At 41.1% G+C, this 19989-nt stretch overlaps 1 protein-coding gene across 4 annotated transcripts in view; it reads left to right on the top strand.

Moving 5' to 3' along the window:
• The window catches only part of LOC115168945 (protein SFI1 homolog), a 70156-nt gene extending 50541 nt beyond the window's left edge, over nt 1-19615 (top strand). Inside the window, exons 11-20 of one of the 4 annotated variants that reach the window (XM_029724483.1) lie at nt 11962-12246; nt 12562-12756; nt 13380-13653; nt 14088-14205; nt 14616-14760; nt 16900-17113; nt 17466-17581; nt 17727-17847; nt 18118-18228; nt 19051-19615. In XM_029724483.1, coding sequence (XP_029580343.1) covers nt 11962-12246; nt 12562-12756; nt 13380-13653; nt 14088-14205; nt 14616-14760; nt 16900-17113; nt 17466-17581; nt 17727-17847; nt 18118-18228; nt 19051-19107 — 1636 coding nt within the window. In that variant the 3' untranslated portion in view covers nt 19108-19615. Of the gene's footprint in view, nt 1-11952; nt 12247-12561; nt 12757-13379; nt 13654-14087; nt 14206-14615; nt 14761-16899; nt 17114-17465; nt 17582-17726; nt 17848-18117; nt 18229-18923; nt 18994-19050 lie in introns of those variants that run through there. The other 3 variants (XM_029724482.1, XM_029724484.1, XR_003870778.1) reach the window with 3 other exon arrangements.
• The last annotated feature ends 374 nt before the right edge of the window (nt 19616-19989 follow it).

Here is a 19989-nt window from a genome sequence, read left to right as displayed (position 1 = left end):
TTGTTGTGTTACAGCCTGAATTTTGAATGGATTAAATTGAGATTGTGTCACTGGCCTACACACAATAAGTGGAATTATGTAATTAAAAATGAAGATGAAATGTCGAGTCAATAAGTATTAAACCGTTTTGTTATGGCAAGCATAAATAAGTTCAGGAGTAAAGGTTTGCTTCAAAACCTGTTGGGGATACCCCTTCCCGTTCGGATCCCGTTAACGGGATTGCTTGACAAGATACAACGCGCGAAATTCAAAACAGAATAAATCGAATAATTTACATTTCTCAAGCAATCAACTATCTTACACCCTTTGAAAGATAAACATCTCCTTAATCTAACCACGTTGTCCGATTTCAAAAAGGCTCTACGGCGAAAGCATAAAGTTAGATTATGTTAGGACAGTACATTGACAAAACATTACACACAGCTATTTTCAATGCAAAGACATGCGTCACCAAAAGCAGAAAACCAGCTAAAATGATGCACTAACCTTTGACAATCTTCATCAGATGACACTCCTAGGACATTATGTTAGACAATACATGCATTTTTTGTTCTATCAAGTTCATATTTATATTCAAAAACAGCATTTTACAGTGGCGGTGAAATTCGGAAATTATTTTCCCTCAAATGCTGCCGGTGATCAGCGCTACAATTTACAAAATTACTATTCGAAAACATTGGTAAATTATAATATTGTCATTCAAAGAATTATAGATTAACATCTCGTGAATGCAACCGCATTGCCAGATTTCAAAATAACTTTACTGGGAAATCACACTTTGCAATAAACGAGGTGCTATGCTCAGAAAAATAGGCTAGGCGATACAGGTTAGCGCCATCTTGGAACCATCTAAAATCAAATATACTATTGTAAATATTCACTTACCTTTTGATTATCTTCATCAGAAGGCACTTCCAGGAATCCCAGGTCCACAACAAATGTAGTTTTGTTCGAAAAAGTTAATAATTTATGTCCCAATAGCTCCTTCTTGTTAGCGCGTTCTGTAGGCTACTGAAAATGTACCGAAGCGCGCGGGACTTGTCGCCACGAAAGAGCAAAAAAAAAATATTTACTTTCGTTCAAACATGTCAAACGTTGTATAGCATAAGTCTTTAGGGCCTTTTTCAATCAGAACTTCAATAATATTCAAGGCGGACGATTGCATTGTCTTCTAAAACGTTTCGGAAAGAAAGGGTCCCCACACGCATGCGCGTCATAGTAGACATGGCCATCCGCCTGTGACCTAGTTTACAGCCTTCTCGTTCGGTCAGTTTTTACAGGAGAACACTCAAACCACTTTGTAAAGACTGTTGACATCTAGTGGAAGCCTTGGGAAGTGAAAAATGAATCCTAACTCACTGTGTGTTTCAATGGCAAAGGCTTGAAGTGATTCCACACATCAGATTTCCACTTCCTGTTAGGATTTGTCTCAGGGTTTTGACTGCCATATGAGTTCTGTTATACTCACAGACACCATTCAAACAGTTTTAGAAACTTTAGAGTGTTTTCTATCCAAATCTACTAATTATATGCATATTCTCGTTTCTGGGCAAGAGTAGTAAACAGTTTAAATCGGGTACGTTTTTTATCCGGCCGTGCAAATACTGCCCCCTATCCCCAACAATCTCAATCTCAACAATCTATCTCATTCTGGGCGTAAGACATAAATTAAACATCACATATATAAATTCCCACTCTGCCCATGATAAAATGCAATGTGAATTGTGTTGTAATACTGAATTAAACTGAAGAGATGCACTTAGACCAGCCTTTGTGATTGAAGTTAAATTAACGGCATTACTTTAGTTGGCTGCTTTGAGCAAAACTTGAGGCAGTGAATGCTCCTCAGAGGAGGAAGGGGAGGACCATCCTCACTGAATTTTTGAAAAATGAAAATAGTGAAACATTAAAGTTGTCCTTTTTAGATCAACTATGCTAAATATTCACGTCACCAAATAATTGATGAAAACAGACTGTTTTGCAATGAAGGTCTACGGTAGCCTCAACAGCACTCTGTAGGGTAGCACCAGGGTGTAGCCGGAGGACAGCTAGTTTCCATCCTCCTCTGGGTACATTGACTTCAATCCAAAACGTAGGAGTCGTGGTTTTCACCCCCTTCCATAGACTTACACAGTAATTATGACAACTTCCGCAGGACATCCTCACACCTATCAGAGCTCTTGCAGAATGAACTGACATGTTGTCCACCCAATCAAAGGATCAAAGAATGAATCTAGTATTGAAAGCATAAGCTACAGCTAGTTAGTACTGCAGTACATAACGTGGTGAGTAGTTTACTCAGAGGGAGAAACACAATAGTTGAACAGTTTTGAACAAATACATTTCTTCAAAAATTAAGGAGAAGAAAAAGAGGGCTAGCTAGCTATATTTCGGGGGTTTTCTTTCACTTTCACTTACATAGCTAGCCAATGCAGCTAGCTAGCCTACTCAAACAACCTGCTCAAATGGAGAGTGATGCTATGTTACCTAGCTGGCTATGGCTATCCAAACTGGAACTCTTCTAAGTCAATGTAAGCTTTTAGTTTTATTAATATATTGCCACCTGGGCCCCCCGGTGTAATTGCTAAACTGCTTGCTAACTGTACAGTGCACTGTATGATTGTAGTAGGTTTACTAAAGCGTTAGTTCTAACAGCTATGTTGTCTTGACGTTAGCTAATATGGTGACGACGATGTTGGCTGTGTGTAGTGGTTATGATATGAAGGTTTGGCTTGGAAAGTTTTTTTTAATCGCCTGGTCACAGACAGCTGATGTGTTGTGCCCTGAATGTACCCAGACCCTGTGACCCAAAGCCCTTACTCCTGCACATCCATTCCTGTAGCCATTTTGAATGCCTTGGTGCCCTCCTCTTCGTTATCTGTGTCCCACTTTACAGACAACACCCCATCCAATGACTGATCTGAAGACCCTTTTTAGCAGCGACGGAGTAACGCGATTGGCCCTAACCACTACTCCATAATTGCTGGCCGTCAACCTCCCTCTCCTCATGGTGTGCCAGTTGGGGTTGGTGCGCTGTCCAACTGTTGCCTGCTGTATAACTTCCTGAAATGTGCTATATAAATAAATTTTGATTTGATTGATGACATTACAGCTGTAGAATCTTTTTTTAAAACTGTAATTTTCACGAGGACAAGTGCACTTTTTTACATAAACTATTAATTGATAACTTGGGATTTTATCACTTGACATATAGTGGGAAAGATCCTACAAATCAAAAATGTGTACCACTCAGAATAAATAAATACTGTGCCTTTTGAAGATTTGTCTCTGGTCATGAAACTACAATACAGGCTGGATGTCTAAGTCAACTCTGAATGTCAATAGATTTTTTTATTTTAGGACTAAGTTATACCTCATCTAAGTCTGGTATCCGGGCTAATCTGGTTAATGATTATATAATTAAGTGACTCTTGACAGCTGTATAGAACGCATTGTATTGCTAAGATGCTCAAAAGTAAAACAAAAATATTTTTTTTATCTACTGCTCTGCTAACTAGCTAGATAAAGTGTAGCCAGTGGCTAGATAAGACAGAGAAAGGGGACGTAAGAAGTTCAACACTTTATTCAATTCATTTCAATAGAGCACATGGATTCATCATGGATTGGGCACAGAAGGTCTCTGATCGCGCTGGTGAACGGTAGCTGACAGTGTTGCTGTCACGAGAATTTTCAATCCCAATGATAATAACTAACAATCAATTAAGCTTTGACTAATCCCCAAGGTTTGTAAGACCATGGGTTTAATAATAATTAGGCAAAGACTCAGCTTATGCAAAAGGTTCGTACAGTTTATTCACGAGAACGTTCTAACGTCCACAATACAAAGACATGCCATTTTATAACTCACTCCCTACTTCCGCACATACCTCCACACAAACAGTAGATAGCCTACGCACATACATACAAACGAACAGTAGGTGGAATGTATCCTTCGCCATGGCTCTCACCACTGTTTATCACTACCAAACTGGCAGTTCCATTCCCCCGAGATTAGAGGGACCTTGACGGGACTCCCTTTCCTGCCGTAAGTTTCTCAGAGTTCTAACCAGGTCAGGTCATGAATAGTTTAATATTGTTCTCTGTGTTTTCTTAAGACACACACACACACACATTTCTCTCCCTTACTGGTCTCGACCAAACCTTATTGGACTTCAGTTTATCACTTTAATTCATTATACATGTTACAGAATCGAATGATTACGTTTCAGGGTGGAATTGTTTAGTCATTACCTTTAAGCATATAAATTCCCTTATCAGTTGCTAATTAGCATTTCAATTTTTTTGGGAGTAAATTGAGGTGAATATATTGATAAAACTCACCTAGTCTGAGAGAATTACACAGTTACACTATATATACAAAAGTATGTGGACACCCCTTCAAATTAGCAGCACTAGCCCCTCGCCAAGCAGGAGTTAGAGTCCTGAACTACTTAGACCAGTGGTCACCAACCGGTAAATCGCGATCCTCATAACATTCCTAGTTGATCACCAAACATTTCTGTAGAAAAGCTAATGATGAAGACTTGCTTGCACTTAAAACATTTTTTTATTTCATGTTGCTCTGTTGGCAGTAGGTGCACTTGCTTCAGAAGCCCTGTGCACCGGGTAAGCAAAATGTTCCCATTTTTAACCGTTTTAATTTGTCTGAAAAAACGAACTCTGCTCACCCGGCAGACATGGAGACCTGTGGCTAAATCGAGTGTGCCTACTGCGCCAATCGGATAGCTCAAATCACCGTGCCTACCGTTTCCACAGGGTTTGATACTAGCCTATGTGAGATTTCATAACCTTTAAAATCTTGACCAGAGAGAGACTCAAAGAATACAGCAAAGAGCTGCTGTTTTTGAGTGAGTTCATGTCTAAGTTTTTATTCAGCACTGTCATCACTTTTATTCAACACTTTTGTTTCTAAGCACCATGACCATCAGTTAAAAGCTCATTATTTGCTAATAATTTAATTTTATGCTCTGCTGTGCCTCACAAGTGCTACACCAACTGATCTATTTTGTTATCAAAGCTCAAGTTTTGAAATATAATATGGTCTGAGAAAAACAAAATTGGCAGGTGAGGCATATAGTCAATATGCTGTAATAATCTATTTGGCCTACTGCACAAATCATATTTTTATTAGGTTAATGTTACATTTTTGTGATCTTAAAAAATCCACAGTAGTGGAGTTGATCTACACGCGATTTGGAAGGGCCATCGCCGATCTGTTCGCATCATAAGACTCAACTCATTGTCCTATGTGGTTCTCCATTAGGGTTCAGCAGGCCCACTTGGGGTCGATGCCACCTGTTACAGCTGGCCAAGGGGTCTTCTGTATGCGTTTTCAACAATTCCTTTGCTCCCTCAGGTCTTGTGGAAGATCAGTCCTGAGAGCTGTCAGTTCTACTTATTGCTCCACATTGGCCACAGCATCACTGGTTTTCAGACCTTGTACAGCTGACAACCTCCCAAACATGGGAAGTCCGTCTTTGAGCGGACTTCCTCTCACAAGCGAATGGCAAACTTTGGCACCCCAAACCAAGCATACTGAAGTTGTGGGTGTGGCCCCTGAACGTAACCACCTTCGTAATTCAGGCAGCCATGCCATCCTCTACGCCAGGCCTGGGCAATTCCAGTCCTTGGGGGCCTGATTGGTGTCACACTTTTGTCCCAGCCCCCGCAGGATACGCCCCCCCCCAAGTCTCCTTCAGTACCCTCATGGGAGTTAGACACCCTCATAGATGTCCTACAATCACCTATGAGCCCACCATTTGAGTTCCTGTCTTCACTTGAGCAATGTGAGCTCACAGTCAAGACTGCCATTCTATTGGCTATTGTTTCAGCCAATCGTGTTGGAGAATTAGTCCCTTCAGAAAGTATTCATACCCCTGACTTATTCCACATGTTGTTGTTACAGCCTCAATTCAAAATAGATTCAATATATTTCTCACCTATCTACACACAATACCCCGTAATGACAAAGTGAAAACATGTTTTTAGACATTTTTGCAAATTTATAAAAACTTAAATACAAAAATATCTAATTTACATAAGAATTTACACCCCTGAGTCAATACATAGTATCACCTTTGGCAGCAATTACAGCTGTAAGTCTTTCTGGGTAAGTCTCTAAGAGCTTTACACACCTGGAAAGTACACACCTGGATTGTATTATTCTTAAAACGATTCTTCAGGCTCTGTCAAGTTGTCCCCTGACTGCTTCCTGCTGCGTTGGCGCCGTATTACTGGGCTTGTTCGACATTGGTTGTTGATCACTGCTAGACAGCCGTTTTCAAGTCTTGCCATAGATTTTCAAGACAATTTAAGTCAAAACTAGGCCACTCGAACATTCAATGTTGTCTTGGTAAGCAACTCCAGTGTATATTTGGCCTCGTGTTTTAGGTTGTTATCCTGCTGAAAGGTGAATTTGTCTCCCAGTGTCTGTTAAAATGCGAACTGAACCAGGTTTTCCTCAGATTTTTGATTTCGCTTGTGTTTAACTCTATTCTGTTAATTTTTATCCTAAAAAACTCCCTCGTTCTTTGCCAATGACAAGGATATCCATAACATGATGCAGCCACCATAATGCTTGAAAATATGAAGAGTGGTACTCAGTGATGTGTTGTATTTGATTTTCCCCAAACTTAAAGCTTTGTATTTAGGACGTAAAGTGAATTTCTTTGCCAAAGTTCTTGCTGTTTTACTTTAGTGCCTTATTGCAAACAGGATGCATGTTTCGAAATATTCTGTACAGGCTTCCTTCTTTTCACTCTGTCATGTAGGATAGTATTGTTGATTTACTATACTGTTGTTGATCCATCGTCAGTTTTCTCCTATCAAAACCATTGAACTCTAACTGTTTTAAAGTCACTGTCGTAGCGTTTGCTGTCATTAAATGTGAAGACTGTATATTATCAAATCAATTCTCTATGTGTAATTTAATTACGCGATTCAACTAATCATGTAACTTTAATTAACTAGGAAGTCGGGGCACAACGGGAAAATGTTTAGTCTCTTATTCCCGAATTAACTTTCCAGATATTTTCATATCTTACCATTTAAAGTCACTTATTAATGTATTATTACCTCATCAGTCATATTCTGAATGTCGCAAACCCTTGGATATCTCCACGAACCCTAGCATAGATCATGAATCAGTGATAAACAAATTAAGTTAATTAGTAAATAAATAATTAAGCCAATCACAGAATTACATAAACACACACACAATTAGGTCATACATTGGTTACTGACACAATGCACTGAAAAGTCCCTAGTGGGCTAAGCCGATATGACGGCTTGGTAGACAAAGGAAAGGGTTGGGGACAGCTCAAGACCGGGAAACTCCGAGTGGATTCACTGTAATAACAGTTGATAGCTACACTCATGAAATGCTAATACTTTTAGCATGAACAACCACTCATTCGAAAATAAATTGCAATTTACATATTTGTCATTGTATGCCTTTATTGTCCTTCTCTGTGATCACCGGTCCATCTGCTGGATAGAGTCTCTGGTTGCGTTCCCCAAGGTCTTTCGTGGTTGTAGTTTTCTCAGCGGACTCTGGACAGTGTCTGTTGTAATGGATACGTCAGACGTACTATTCGGTCGTTCGACCGGTTGCGTTTACCAGACTAAAGTACTTAAACAGCTGCAGCCTAAATAATTGGTCTTTAGTTTGTAGATTTCTTCATCATTTCAGGGTGGGGATGATCTCCACATTCTATGGTCTTGTCCTTTTGTAGAGTTGTAGTTTGAACCACTTCACACACCAGCTTCACCCGGCATGTTTTGGTCTCTAGAGTGATTTGTAGATTTCTTAACCATTCGTGACGTCCAGCTTACCGTGGGTCTCTGGCATAAAATGTACATTTTGTCACGAGTGGTTTTATACACTTCTGGGAGAAGGGGCGGTTCATGATGCCGAGGTAATGTCTGTGCTCACGGGGCTTGGCCACCGACTTGGTTAAGGCTTCATATGGAACACAATTTTCTCATTTAGAAGGTTAACATCACATTACATATTTTCACAAATAGTTTCATATTTAATCATATACGTTTCACAACATTTAGATTTAAACCCCATAATTGAGAAGTGTACACAACCAAAAGACACAGTAATGTGTGTTTCCTGCCCTTCATGAGATCACCAAATGAAACAAACTCGTCATAAGGGACAGTAAAGTGTCAATGGACCATTTCATCTGCTTGGAATACAGAAATACTGTTCAATTATTCAACCTTTTAATGTCCAAGTGTCTCTCTGTGTTCCACAGTTACATTCCAATCTCGAACACTACAGAGGCAGCGTATTTTACGTCCACCATAAAGCGGCCCCCTCTCCCTCTGCAGGAGAGAGAGAGGGTGCTGTAGAGCGGACCCAGTGCAATCTGATCCTTCAGATCTTCACAGGAGAGTTATGACATTACTATTGGCCTCATGGTGATATCCTTTAGCGGTATCCATAGCCGTGGGAAGTAGGGGTGCTGAGGGTGATGCAGCACCCCCGAAAAATCTGAATTAAAAAAATGATATTTTTATTTTACAAAAGTAGTGCACTGGGCCTTTTAATAGGCCTGTATTAGAGGACCGATATAGCCGCCTTCAGTGCCAGCGCAGGCAAAAAGATTTGTCCAGGCAACCCCACCCCCAAATTACTTCCTATGGCGGTTTCCTTCCTCTCCAGCAACTGAGTTAAGAAAGTATTGACTGGGTGTATTGTTACACCATTACCCTCTAGACTCGGGAGCTCATGGGCACAATAGGCTTCAGGAGCCAGCGGGTTAGATATGATTCCAGCATTGGCAACAACAGTTACTGGCTATTAGTTTGTTTTCAGCCACATATGTTCAACTCATTTCTAGTTTATCCAGTGACCATTGCATTTAGAAGCATGGCTACTGACTAAAATGTAGGTAGTAGCCAACTAGCTAGCTAATCGTGGATGCCAAAAGACGCAGCTAGCTATAGTCGGGAACTCATGGGCACACAGGCTATATTAGCCAACTGGTCAGACATGATTACAATAACTGGTGACTAGTCCGTTTTCAGACAAATATGTTCAACTCATCGTTTATCCACTGACCACCGCATTTAAGAGGATAGGTCATTACTGAAATGTTGCTAGCTAGCTCACTGGCCAGGCAGTAACGTTTGCCACTAATCATGTCCTATTCTTTGATACATTTGGGTTAACTTGCTCATATCAAGCAACACATACCAGACCGTTTGTGGAAAGGTCAAAATAACAATTACTGGACTTGTTTTTTTAATGATCAGACAGTGAAACTAAAATAGATTGGTAGTTCTCTCACGATCGTAATTTACATAGGCTTCCTAGGGCAGTCACCCTATTGAAAGTGATTTCAAACGCATACAAATGGTGGAATCATGCCATATTTGGAATAGATAATGCTAACAAAAGGTTGGAATGTTGTTATATAAATTCAACAAAAGACTAATTAGTTAATTTGACAAAAGTACAAATCAGTTTAAATTGCACTGTGGATGTATTAGACTTGAGAATTGCATTGGGGGCATACTTACAGTACCAGTCAAAGGTTTGGACACCTACTCATTCAAGGGTTTTTCTTTATTTGTACTATTTTCTACATTGTAGAATAATAGTGAAGACATCAAAACTATTAAATAACACATATGAAATCATCTAGTAACCAAAAGTGTTAAACAAATCAAAAACATTTTAGATTCTTCAAAGATGCCACCCTTTGACTTGAGGACAGCTTTGCAAACTCTTGGCATTCTCTCAACCAGCTTCACCTGGAATGCTTTTCCACTTTTTTGGTTACTACATGATTCCATATGTGTTATTTCATAGTTTTGATGTCTTCACTATTATTCTACAATGTAGAAAATAGTAAAAATAAAGGAAAACCCTGGAATGAGTAGGTGTCCAAACTTTTGACTGGTACTGTATATATTTGTTACTGCTAGACTAAAACAATCTCTGTCGACCATCAGCCTAACGACCAAACAATCGACCAGTTGACTAATTGGGGTCAGCCCTAGTGTTCCTTACATGTAGGCTTTTGATTGAACGAAACTGCACTCACTTTTTTCTATAGGGCACTTGGAAACAACTGCACTGTGAAACCTATCATTACAACAATTATTATTATTTTTCCCTGGTTGCACTGATGCTCCCAAAATAAAATGTCAGGTTACACAGCAAAATATCTAGGAGCATATGAGACCAAAATAGTCACACTTTAGAGCCCTGTGGTTGATAGTGTTTCTGTGGCCCATTGTGCTTGGGTTGTGGATTGCTCTGTTCAGGTATTTCTGTATTTCTGTCATAATATTGCCTGTCTTTCTGTCATGGTCTTGACTTCAGATATGTGGTGGACGTTTTGAATGTTGATGAAGCATGTTTTTCTGAATTTATTGCTTTGTTCTGTATTCTTTGTAGTCTGTTCATTTGATGTGTGGAAGTTGTAATCCCGGCAGGTACATATTCAAGGATTGATCTGATCTAAACTTTTAAAATGGTTTCAGGTGCTGCTCTGTGTTTCCTTTCACAAAGTGCTTTTAAGCGATTGATCCTCCTTCAGTTCTCAATATGGGTCTTCCACAACATGTTTCTTAGAATTGTTAACCCCAGGAACTTGGCATCTTTTTCCATTTTCATTGTTTTATTATACAATTTGAGGGTAATGGGTTTCTTTGGTTTTAGGTTTGCGTTTCTGGTGAATAAGATGCGCTGTTTCTTTTTCAGTGTTTAGTTTCACTCGCCACAAGTTTGACCACTTTAAAAAAAATGTCTAAGCACTTGATGTGTTTTGTGGAAGCTAGTTGTTGTGGACATTTGGAGCTGGTTCAGTAGCAGAAGTCGTCAGCAAATTGTGATTCCTGAGATGTAGATGTTTCATAGAAGTGGGCTGAGGACTGAACCTTGAGGGCCTCCAGCTTCTGGGGTGAATGGTGGCTGTGGAAACCTTGGCTGTTTTGGAGGAAGCTTGGGATGATATTTCTGATTGAGTGCGGGAGTTGGAGGTTGTCTGCTAGTTTGTGGCACAAAATTATCCTTTTGACCAGTGTGATTTATATACTTCAATGGGCAGGACCAGCAGCTGCTGTGGGAGGATATGCAAATAAAATATGAACTGTCATTGGTCTATTATAATCAGATCAGATTAGTACGTAATGGTCTGGGCCAAAACTCGACCCACCCAAAACAAGCAAATTCCATCCGTTTATTTTTTATTTTTTAAACAGCTCTTACACAAATTAGAGCGTTATCATAATTTTCACAATTTCAGAGTGTATTTTCGAGCCTCTGCACAGCCCTTTTACAAATAAATCAAAGCCATATCAGACGCAATGATTGTTCAGTTGGAAGTGCAAAGAAACATTTGCTGCTTTCCAGCCAGGTACTGCACGATCTCGCTTGCTTTTGCTTGTCATTGCCTAAAGTGAAACCACAGATGAATGGGGAAGCTCTCATGCTGCGTTCAAGACAACTCAGAAATTTGACTTGGAAACTCATTTTAGAAAGATGAGGTCCACGTTTCCCACTTGCAAAGTATCAGAATCAACTAATAGGAAGCTCAGCGCAAAAAACATATGCAAATTTAACTGAGGCTTTGCAGATGGGTGTACCCAATAAACTGGCCCCTGAGTGTATATCTGGTGTCATTTCATGGGGACTGAGGAATACGGAGTGTTGCTGGCCCATTCCATTGGCCCCAATGCAATACACTCTATTTGAAATACATATTGGTTTCTAGAGAAAACGATTCTTTGTGCCGAGGTAAAAGTGGCGTTAGAAGTACTCGGTATGGTCTGTAGAATCTATATATGGTTTTATTTCATGGTTTTATTTCTAGATGGCACATGGCCACCGTGACGTCATTCATCTCTACTTCATTTCTGAGTGTTATTTCCTTTTTTTGTGGAAAAATGTCAATGCCTTACATTTTCCAGTTGTTTCAGTTTTCTACTCAGACTACTGCAGCAATGGCACGCCCAGGCCCAATGCAGCGCCAGAGAGCAGAGTGCCATCATAGCCATGAAGACGCAGAGGCACAGAAGAACTCTGCTTGCGGCTTTTACTTCCTGGAAGGAGCGTTTCCTCTACCAGCAGAGCTTAGCCAGGGCAGCAGCATGCCACTGGAGACAAAGGGCACTCGAAAGCAAGGCAGCCAGCCACCGCGTCACCTGTCTGACCTGGTATTCTTTCACCCGGTGGAGATGGGCGCTGCACAGACGGAGAGACAGGTATTAAGTATATCAAATAAGTAGCCAAATAAATTCTGTTTTAAGGTGCAGAAGATAACTAATACACAGTAGAATACAATATGAACATCCAACATACTAATTTGTAGCAGGAAGACTCAGTTTGAGCTGTTAGCACACCTTTCATATTCCGACTTGGAAGCACAAGGTGCGAGTTTCCCACTTGAAAAGTATCAGAATCAACCAATACGAAGCTCTAAGCAAAAAAACGGTTGACTAGATAGTGTTTAATACTTTTTCATCATTTGTTTCTTCATGTCATATAATCATATTGACGTCCATGTATTTGCTCCCTAGGTGCCAGCGGGCGAGGGTGCTGGGTAGGGAGTGGGCGCGGCGCGCCAAGCAGAGCATGGATGACCAGGAGAGGGCGACGGAGCTCCTTCAGCAGAGACAGAGGAGAGACGTCACAGAGAGGTTCTACTACTGGATCACAGCCCATCAGTCCTCACTGACCAGTTTGGTATTCCACAACCAGACTCTGTGCAAGAGGTGTGATGATGGGGAAATGTGTGTGCTGTGTTGCCTTACGACTCAAACTGAATTTTTCCTGTTCGCTACATATTTCAGTTTGAGAAAGCCGTTGTTGAAGTCGTTTGTGTTGACGTCAAAATGAGGGGTGTTGTGCAAAACAAAGTTATCAGCGATTGGATTATCTGTAACCAATCAGAGTATCAAAGCCAGTGACGCTGTACCCACGTGTGTTCTGGCTCTGGCCCAACCCATCGGTTTCTGGGACCAATCAGAATGGTTAGAATGTGTTTGCGTTCTAGAAATCTCAGTTCCAGACTCATTGCGGAGACTAAACTAAAGTCCCTGGGCGTGGCGTAGCATTCGGCCGGAGCAAGGGTTTGGGTAGCCAGGCAATGTGTTGTGTGTGTGAGAGAGAGAAAATGTAACTAATCATTCGACCTTGAATATGAAAAGGAACATTTGCCCGACAATAACAAAGCAGTGTGCCATGTATTGCAGTACCAGTTTGCTACTTGATTTTTCTCAGAATTCCATGTACTATATTTCACAAAGGGACATTCCTCCAATAACTTTTGAGTGGATTGGACAAGTAATTCTGTGTAGCATTCAGATTTATTCTCACTTCTCTCTCTCCCACGCAGGGTTTTCCAGCGCTGGCAAGCCTACACCGGCCCTGCCCTAGCACGTAGGCACAAAGGTGCCAGGTTCAATCTTGGCAGAGCCAGGAGGCTGGTGGCCCTGTGTTTTACCCACTGGAGGAGTGAGCTGGAGCAGGCTCGAAACAGACTGAAGGTCCTGGAGCAGAGACTGAAACACATACACTTCAAACTCACTGCTGTCACCATGAACCACTGGAGAACGGCCACTAGAGGGTGCATAGCGCTCAAACACTTCAACAGAGGGACAATACGTCAGGTGCAGCATCCCTTCCCTTAATACACACAGGTCCCATCTAGACACAACCCTAAGGGTTTAACCCTTTTTGCACATGCATATTTGAGAGGACTGCTGAAAAAACATAGAATTAGATGATTCTCAAAGAATTCAATATCAATGATTTGCATTCTATTTCTATGGGCAAAAACAACAAGCCACACCCAATCCGAGAAAAAGGAGCTAGGAAAAAATGTACAGTACTACTATATTTCTAATCCTAATCAAATTCTTTCAATTTCACACAACTTCTCATTGGATAGGCAGGGGTAGAGGTTGTTTCTGGACAGAGTCATATTCACATATTTAGCAGGAACTAAAGGAAGGTGACATCTTCATGAATAAAAATAAAAATGACTCATTCAATCTGTATTGTGCTTTCCCATCAGTAAGTAGCCAGTGTGTGTTTGTTTTAGTGTTTTGATCACTGGAGGGAGAGGACACGCACATCCAGAGCAGTCACTATACTGAGTGTACAGAGAGAGAGGAGAGGGGCACGTGAAGTTCTGCTATGCTGGTGGAAGTGGACCAAAGGTAGCGACATGATTTGTAATGTATCATTCTCTAACACGTTGAACAGAGGGACTGTTTAATATGTGATGTTGCCTTTGTTTGAGAGCCAGGTGGCTATAAGATTCCATATTTCAGCGTTTCTCAAACCATTCCTGGTGATCCCCAGGGTGTGTACATTTTTGTTCTAACCTGCACTAGAAAACCTGATTCAAGGGAATCAGCTTGGTTATTGATTAATTAGTTAGGCGTTTGGGGGGCTGATGCAGGGCTGAAATAAAAAAGGTCCACATTCGGGTGTGCAACCAAGGAATGGATGGAGAAATGCTGCCATATTTCAATGTGTCGCATTCACATGGGTGAAGTATGGCAGCCATTTTGTGCTGAAGCGCTCCCAGGTCCCCACCCACACACGGCCTGTTTGTGTTGGTCAGAGTCTAGATGCCAGAGGCAGATGGAGGAGGCAGTGTGGCTGTGGCTGGAGGGTCGCAGAGTGACCAGAGCCTTCCAACTGTGGCTCAGAGTCCACCATCGTCACCAAGAGGCCTCACGGCTGGGCCGGGCTCACCTAATGTGCAGGTAGGCTGTTGGTTTTAACCTGTTAGATGTACAGCGGGTATCATAAGTATTCACCCCACTTGGATTTGGGGGATGTAAATACATTTCAAATTTTTTTTTGTCAATGAATTACAAAACATATTCTGTAATGTCAAAGTAGAAGAAATTCAAAAAAAGCAAAAATAACAATGAATGAAAAATAAAACAAGTATTCACCCCCGAGTCAATACAGGTTAGAAACACCTTTGGCAGATTACAGCTTTGAGTTTTCTTGGGTAAGTTTCAGGCAGGTAGCCTAGCGGTTAAGTGTTGGGTCAGTAATCGAAAGGTCGCTGGTTTGAATCCCTGAGCTGATTAGGTGAAAAATTTGCCGATGTGCCCTTGAGCAAGGTATTTAACCCTAATTGCTCTTGTAAGTCGCTCTGGATACGTGCGTTTGCCAAATGACTCAAATGTAAATGTAATAGCTTTACACACCTGGGTTGCGCAATATTTATAATGCCAAACCATTAAAATTGTAATCTACAAATAAATAATCTCATAATGAATTGTGCATTAATTTAATATTATCATATTTTCAAAATAGCCCGTCCACTGCATGTTTACATGTGAACGTTTTTTAACCTAGCTAACATTACCATGACAGTAGCTGGCTAAGCTAGCTAGAGAACTTAGTCGACATAGCTAATGTTAGCTAGCATAACCTATTTAAAACCTTATAAAGCAGAGCATCTATCTATATAATAAATTGTGACATAACATCATTAGCTAGTATCTCAAACGAGTGTAACTTACCTGGCTTGAAAAGACATTTGTGGTGATGTCGTCTTAATTCTCGCAAAAAAACCTCCTGTGCCTTATTTTTCAAATTGGCATGTTTGTTTCTAAATGTCTGCGCAAGAGTGACGGTTTCATCAAGTTGTGAGATAGTACTTTTGTACATATAACACACTGTGGCTGAGGAAAGGCACTACTCCCAATATAAGTGAACCCCAAATCAATGTAGTGCTCATCATTTTTGCACCTGTTCGATGGTCCAATGTCCCTGTCTGTTGTTCGGTGCTTTCCCAGGTAAGGGGTCAGCAGCTCTTCCGCTGCATCAAATTCACAACTGTCTGTGCCCATGTTAGCTGGGCTAACAACAAATGTAGAATTACTGATGCTAGCATTGGAGGTGCTCGTGGAAGCAGAACAACTTGTGTGTCGTCAACAGGTGCAGGTGTACTACTGCTGATAACAGGGTCCAAGTCAAGTCTGAAGTTATTTTCTATCAAGTCATCAAATTTGTGGCTGGAGTCCGACTTGTGACGCGTGTCCACACCTCTGGGTTATAGCCCCCATCTCACCTAATCTGCATCAGATGTGCTCATAAATGCGCTGCTACTCACTGAATGTTTCAGAGATATCAAGTTATGGTAGACTACTGCCTGCATTTCATCAAATGCTCGCAGTCAAACAACCAATAATAGGCCTACTGCACACCTCTGGTTATTTTCCTCTGTTTGGTCGGGACTGTGTTCACACCATTTTGATTGAGCCATGGTGCATTGTTTAGTGCGCTCCCGAATACGGATTGTGTTCACACCAGTCCAAACTAACCGAACTAAGGGTGAAAATCGCTCCAAAACAATGTTGTGAAAGCCCAAATGGTTTGAAGGCGTGTGCTTTGTCAGTGGCTGTGATGTAGCATTCAGCCAGGAGTTGATGGACAGTCGGAAGATTGAAATAAATGGTAGTGTAGGCGGGACATCCCAGCTTCAAGTGGTGTCAGATTTCGGAGTTTGCTTTCCCCTGCTCAGATGTCGCATACATCAAGAAATGGTTGCGTGCCACGTCATTGACTGTGTCGACTGACAGATTTCTATAACATAACGTGTAGAACCACGCTAGTCCCCTCTTTAGGGAACTTAACATCTAAGAAGTTTTAATAATAAGTATTTATTGAATCTGCTTCCATTGTCCTCCAAGAGTGGCCAAATATCATTCTCTTCAGGTAGGCTTCACATACAGTGCATGTCATCTGTAACTTTTTAGTCCAATTACAGTTGAAGTTGTAATACGGCATCACATTGCTTGCCCCTGGATTCTTTGATTGTGGGCATGTCAAGACCTTTACTTCCCAATTGGTAATCTCATTGCTGTCTTTTTTGTCCCGTATAGGTCTTTTCAGGTCTGGCGAGGGGTAGTGAGGGAGAGCCTGTCAACTTTTCAGACGGCGGAGTCACGGCTACGCACCCACCAGACCCAATCAGCTTTCAGTGTCTGGAGGAGGCGCACCGTGTCCCATAATCTCTTAAGTGACCTGGTCCAGAGAACGAAATCCAGGCAGAGGAGGAGTCTGCTGAGATCATCACTCTACACCTGGCACCAAGAGGTATCTTTTGGGAAGAATCATAATGGAGTTGATAGAATGATTTGGATTCTTTCATTAGACCAGTCAGTATTGTGTTAAGTCCAGAGGAAGCTGATGAATGACAGTATACCATGTGTTTGATACGGTTTCATTCATTCCATTCCAGCCATTCCTATGAGCCTGTCCTCTAAATTAAAGTGACACCAGCCACCACTGGTTGAGCCCTTCTGTCTTTGCATGGTTAGCTACTGCACAGAGATGCATATAATATCAATAGTCCTATTTCTGTGACCTGCTGTCACCCTTATGATGTGTAGCAGGTAAGTAGGTAGTAGGTAATGTCCTACTTGGTTTTGTTTTCCACCTGCATCAGGTCCAGTTGTGTAAAAGACGATCTCTACACCTCTCACAGAAGTACTTTGCCTGTTGGGTGAACAGAATTGGCATCAGACGCATTGAAAGGAAGAATCAGTTGGAGGCTAGACTGAGGTACGTCTCATGGCTGTATGTACATGTATCTGAACGGAGACAAATGTTGCTTTTAGTCTGTATACAAAAGTAGTTGGTGTAAGCAAGGTAAATGAATGTTTATTAAATCATCGATATAATCAAACCTTTGATAACACTTCCAAAGGAAGTGTCTACGGCGGTGGCGTTTAGGTGTGCTGCTGAAAAGAGCTCGGAGGAGACTCGCCCAGGTGTTGTGGGTCAGCTGGAGAGACCAGACCGCTGCTGCACTCCTACTCACGACCCTGGTAAGAAAGCAAAGTGCTCTCCCGCACGTTGGGACACTTAGAGAAGTGGACTTATTAGGATTCACCTTAGGTTACAGTGACACTTTTTAATGAGCCATCTGTTTTGTAATGTATTCGCTTAACTTAATGGTTATTATTTATGCATTTAAAGTTGTCATGAGCTGTTATGAATGCTTACTGCATATTTTATAGTGCATATTACCACCTGTGTGTAAGGCATTGTAATTCAGTTTCCGTTGTTTGTTTGTGTGTGACCACTCCTCTCTGCAGCACACTGACCGACTGCAGCAGGGGGCCTGGCTGACTTGGAGGAAGAGACGCATCAGAACCCGGGTGTCTGAGACCTTTGCCGCGCAACTGAACCAAGCCCTCATTGCGCAGGTGAGACAGAGCAAGTTCCCATGTATTGGTGTATAGAGGACTAGTTATTATTAGCCATTGTTATTCTATAGTTATACCAAAGTCAGCATTATTTAAAATCTCTCTGGTTAACCTATAACTTTACCAAAGGTAATTTTGTTTCTTGTTAAAGGAGTAGTTCACTATTTTAAATCTTGATAACTTTGTTCCGCACCCTGAAAGTAGTCCATGGGCCAAGAGAAACTGTAATCCATGGTTCAGTTCTTTTAAACATCCATTACAAACTTCAACAAACCTTATCCACCACAAGCTAACAATCAATGGAAGTGCTGGGGGCATGTGAGCATGTTTAAAAACAATGTCCAAATCACCTGAAGTCACTTCAGATCAACTCCATATTTGGTTTGATGTTACTTAAAGGTGATTTGACCATAAAAAATAAAAAACATTCCCCCATCACTTCCATTGATTGTTAGCTTGTGGTGGCTGACGTTTTTAGTGGCTGTTTAAAGAAATCAACCATGGATTACAGTTTCTCCTGCCCATAGACTATTTTCAGGTTGAGGAACCATCTAACATCATGTTGTAAAATAGTGAACTACTCCTTTAATAGTTATTACAACAAATATCAGCATTTTTTTATGGTAACTAAAATCTCTAAATGTATAGAGTTCTTTGGTTCTCCTGTCGTTCTACCTAGAGCCTTCTATTTGCAGAGTTGTGACAGGCTCTGATTGTACCTGGTTGATCCATCAGCAAATCAAACCTCACTGTGGTTGAAGCAGGTCAGTGGCAGTGCCCCGCTACAACAGCTAGAGTTTGTTTCTGTGTTTCCTACTGTAGGTGTTCAACATGTGGCGGCAGAAGCATGCTCTTCGCTCCACAGCGACCGACACGTGACCTACAGTATAGGGAGAAGTAGCTGTCCACACCTGTCCTCTGCTCCGTCAACCCTTGACCTCTCACCCCAACTCCTAGCCCCTATATGGTTGGGGAGATCACGAGTAGTGTGTGGCTTTTCACCATACTACCAGTACAGCACTTCATATTTCAAAATAGAGGTTCACTTTTTGTTTTTTGGGGTCAATGTCATCTGGCAACAGTCATTGCTCACATTTCAAATGTATTGTTTTGAAAACATGTGCCAACCATTCTCATAGATGTTGGCTTTTACCTCCTTTGACATTGGAGAGCTCCTTTGAATGTTCTTAGAAGTGGAAACTAGTGTGGAGAAACTACTAACACGAGGGGAAACTAGTGAGAACAGCTTCGAGACATAATAGATACACTGTTCATATGTCACACTATTAATCCTGGAAAGCAGCACACTGTGCGTGAGTGCCACTATTATAACTAATTTAACACCGGTATTTGAAATTCTTTCACAATAAATACCATTCTGTGTAGACTTTTGTTTTTGTGTTTCCCAATTGAACTGTGATTGTCTTAATGATTACAATTTCAAAGTTATCAGAATATGAAACAGAATCACATTATGTCCCATTTTCTCTCCAATATGTAGAAATAAGCAGACAAAACACAATATTTAAATGGATAGGTAGATGGATGAATGGTTAGGTGGATAGGTGGAGATATTGATAGGTAGGTAGAGGGTGGGTATGTAAATAAATGGATCGGTAAATGGTTAGGTAGAAAAGGGGGATGGGTATGTAGGAAGGTGAGTATGGTAGGTTTTCATTAGTTTAGGCAGCAGCCACTGAATAAACCTGTAGTTAGAGTTATGATTACATTTGAATAAGAACATGACTTGTAAACATGGTT

The sequence above is a fragment of the Salmo trutta genome, chromosome 30, assembly GCF_901001165.1.
Source record: "Salmo trutta chromosome 30, fSalTru1.1, whole genome shotgun sequence".
Taxonomy (NCBI): domain Eukaryota; kingdom Metazoa; phylum Chordata; class Actinopteri; order Salmoniformes; family Salmonidae; genus Salmo; species Salmo trutta.
This window is presented reverse-complemented; position numbering and strand designations above follow the sequence as displayed.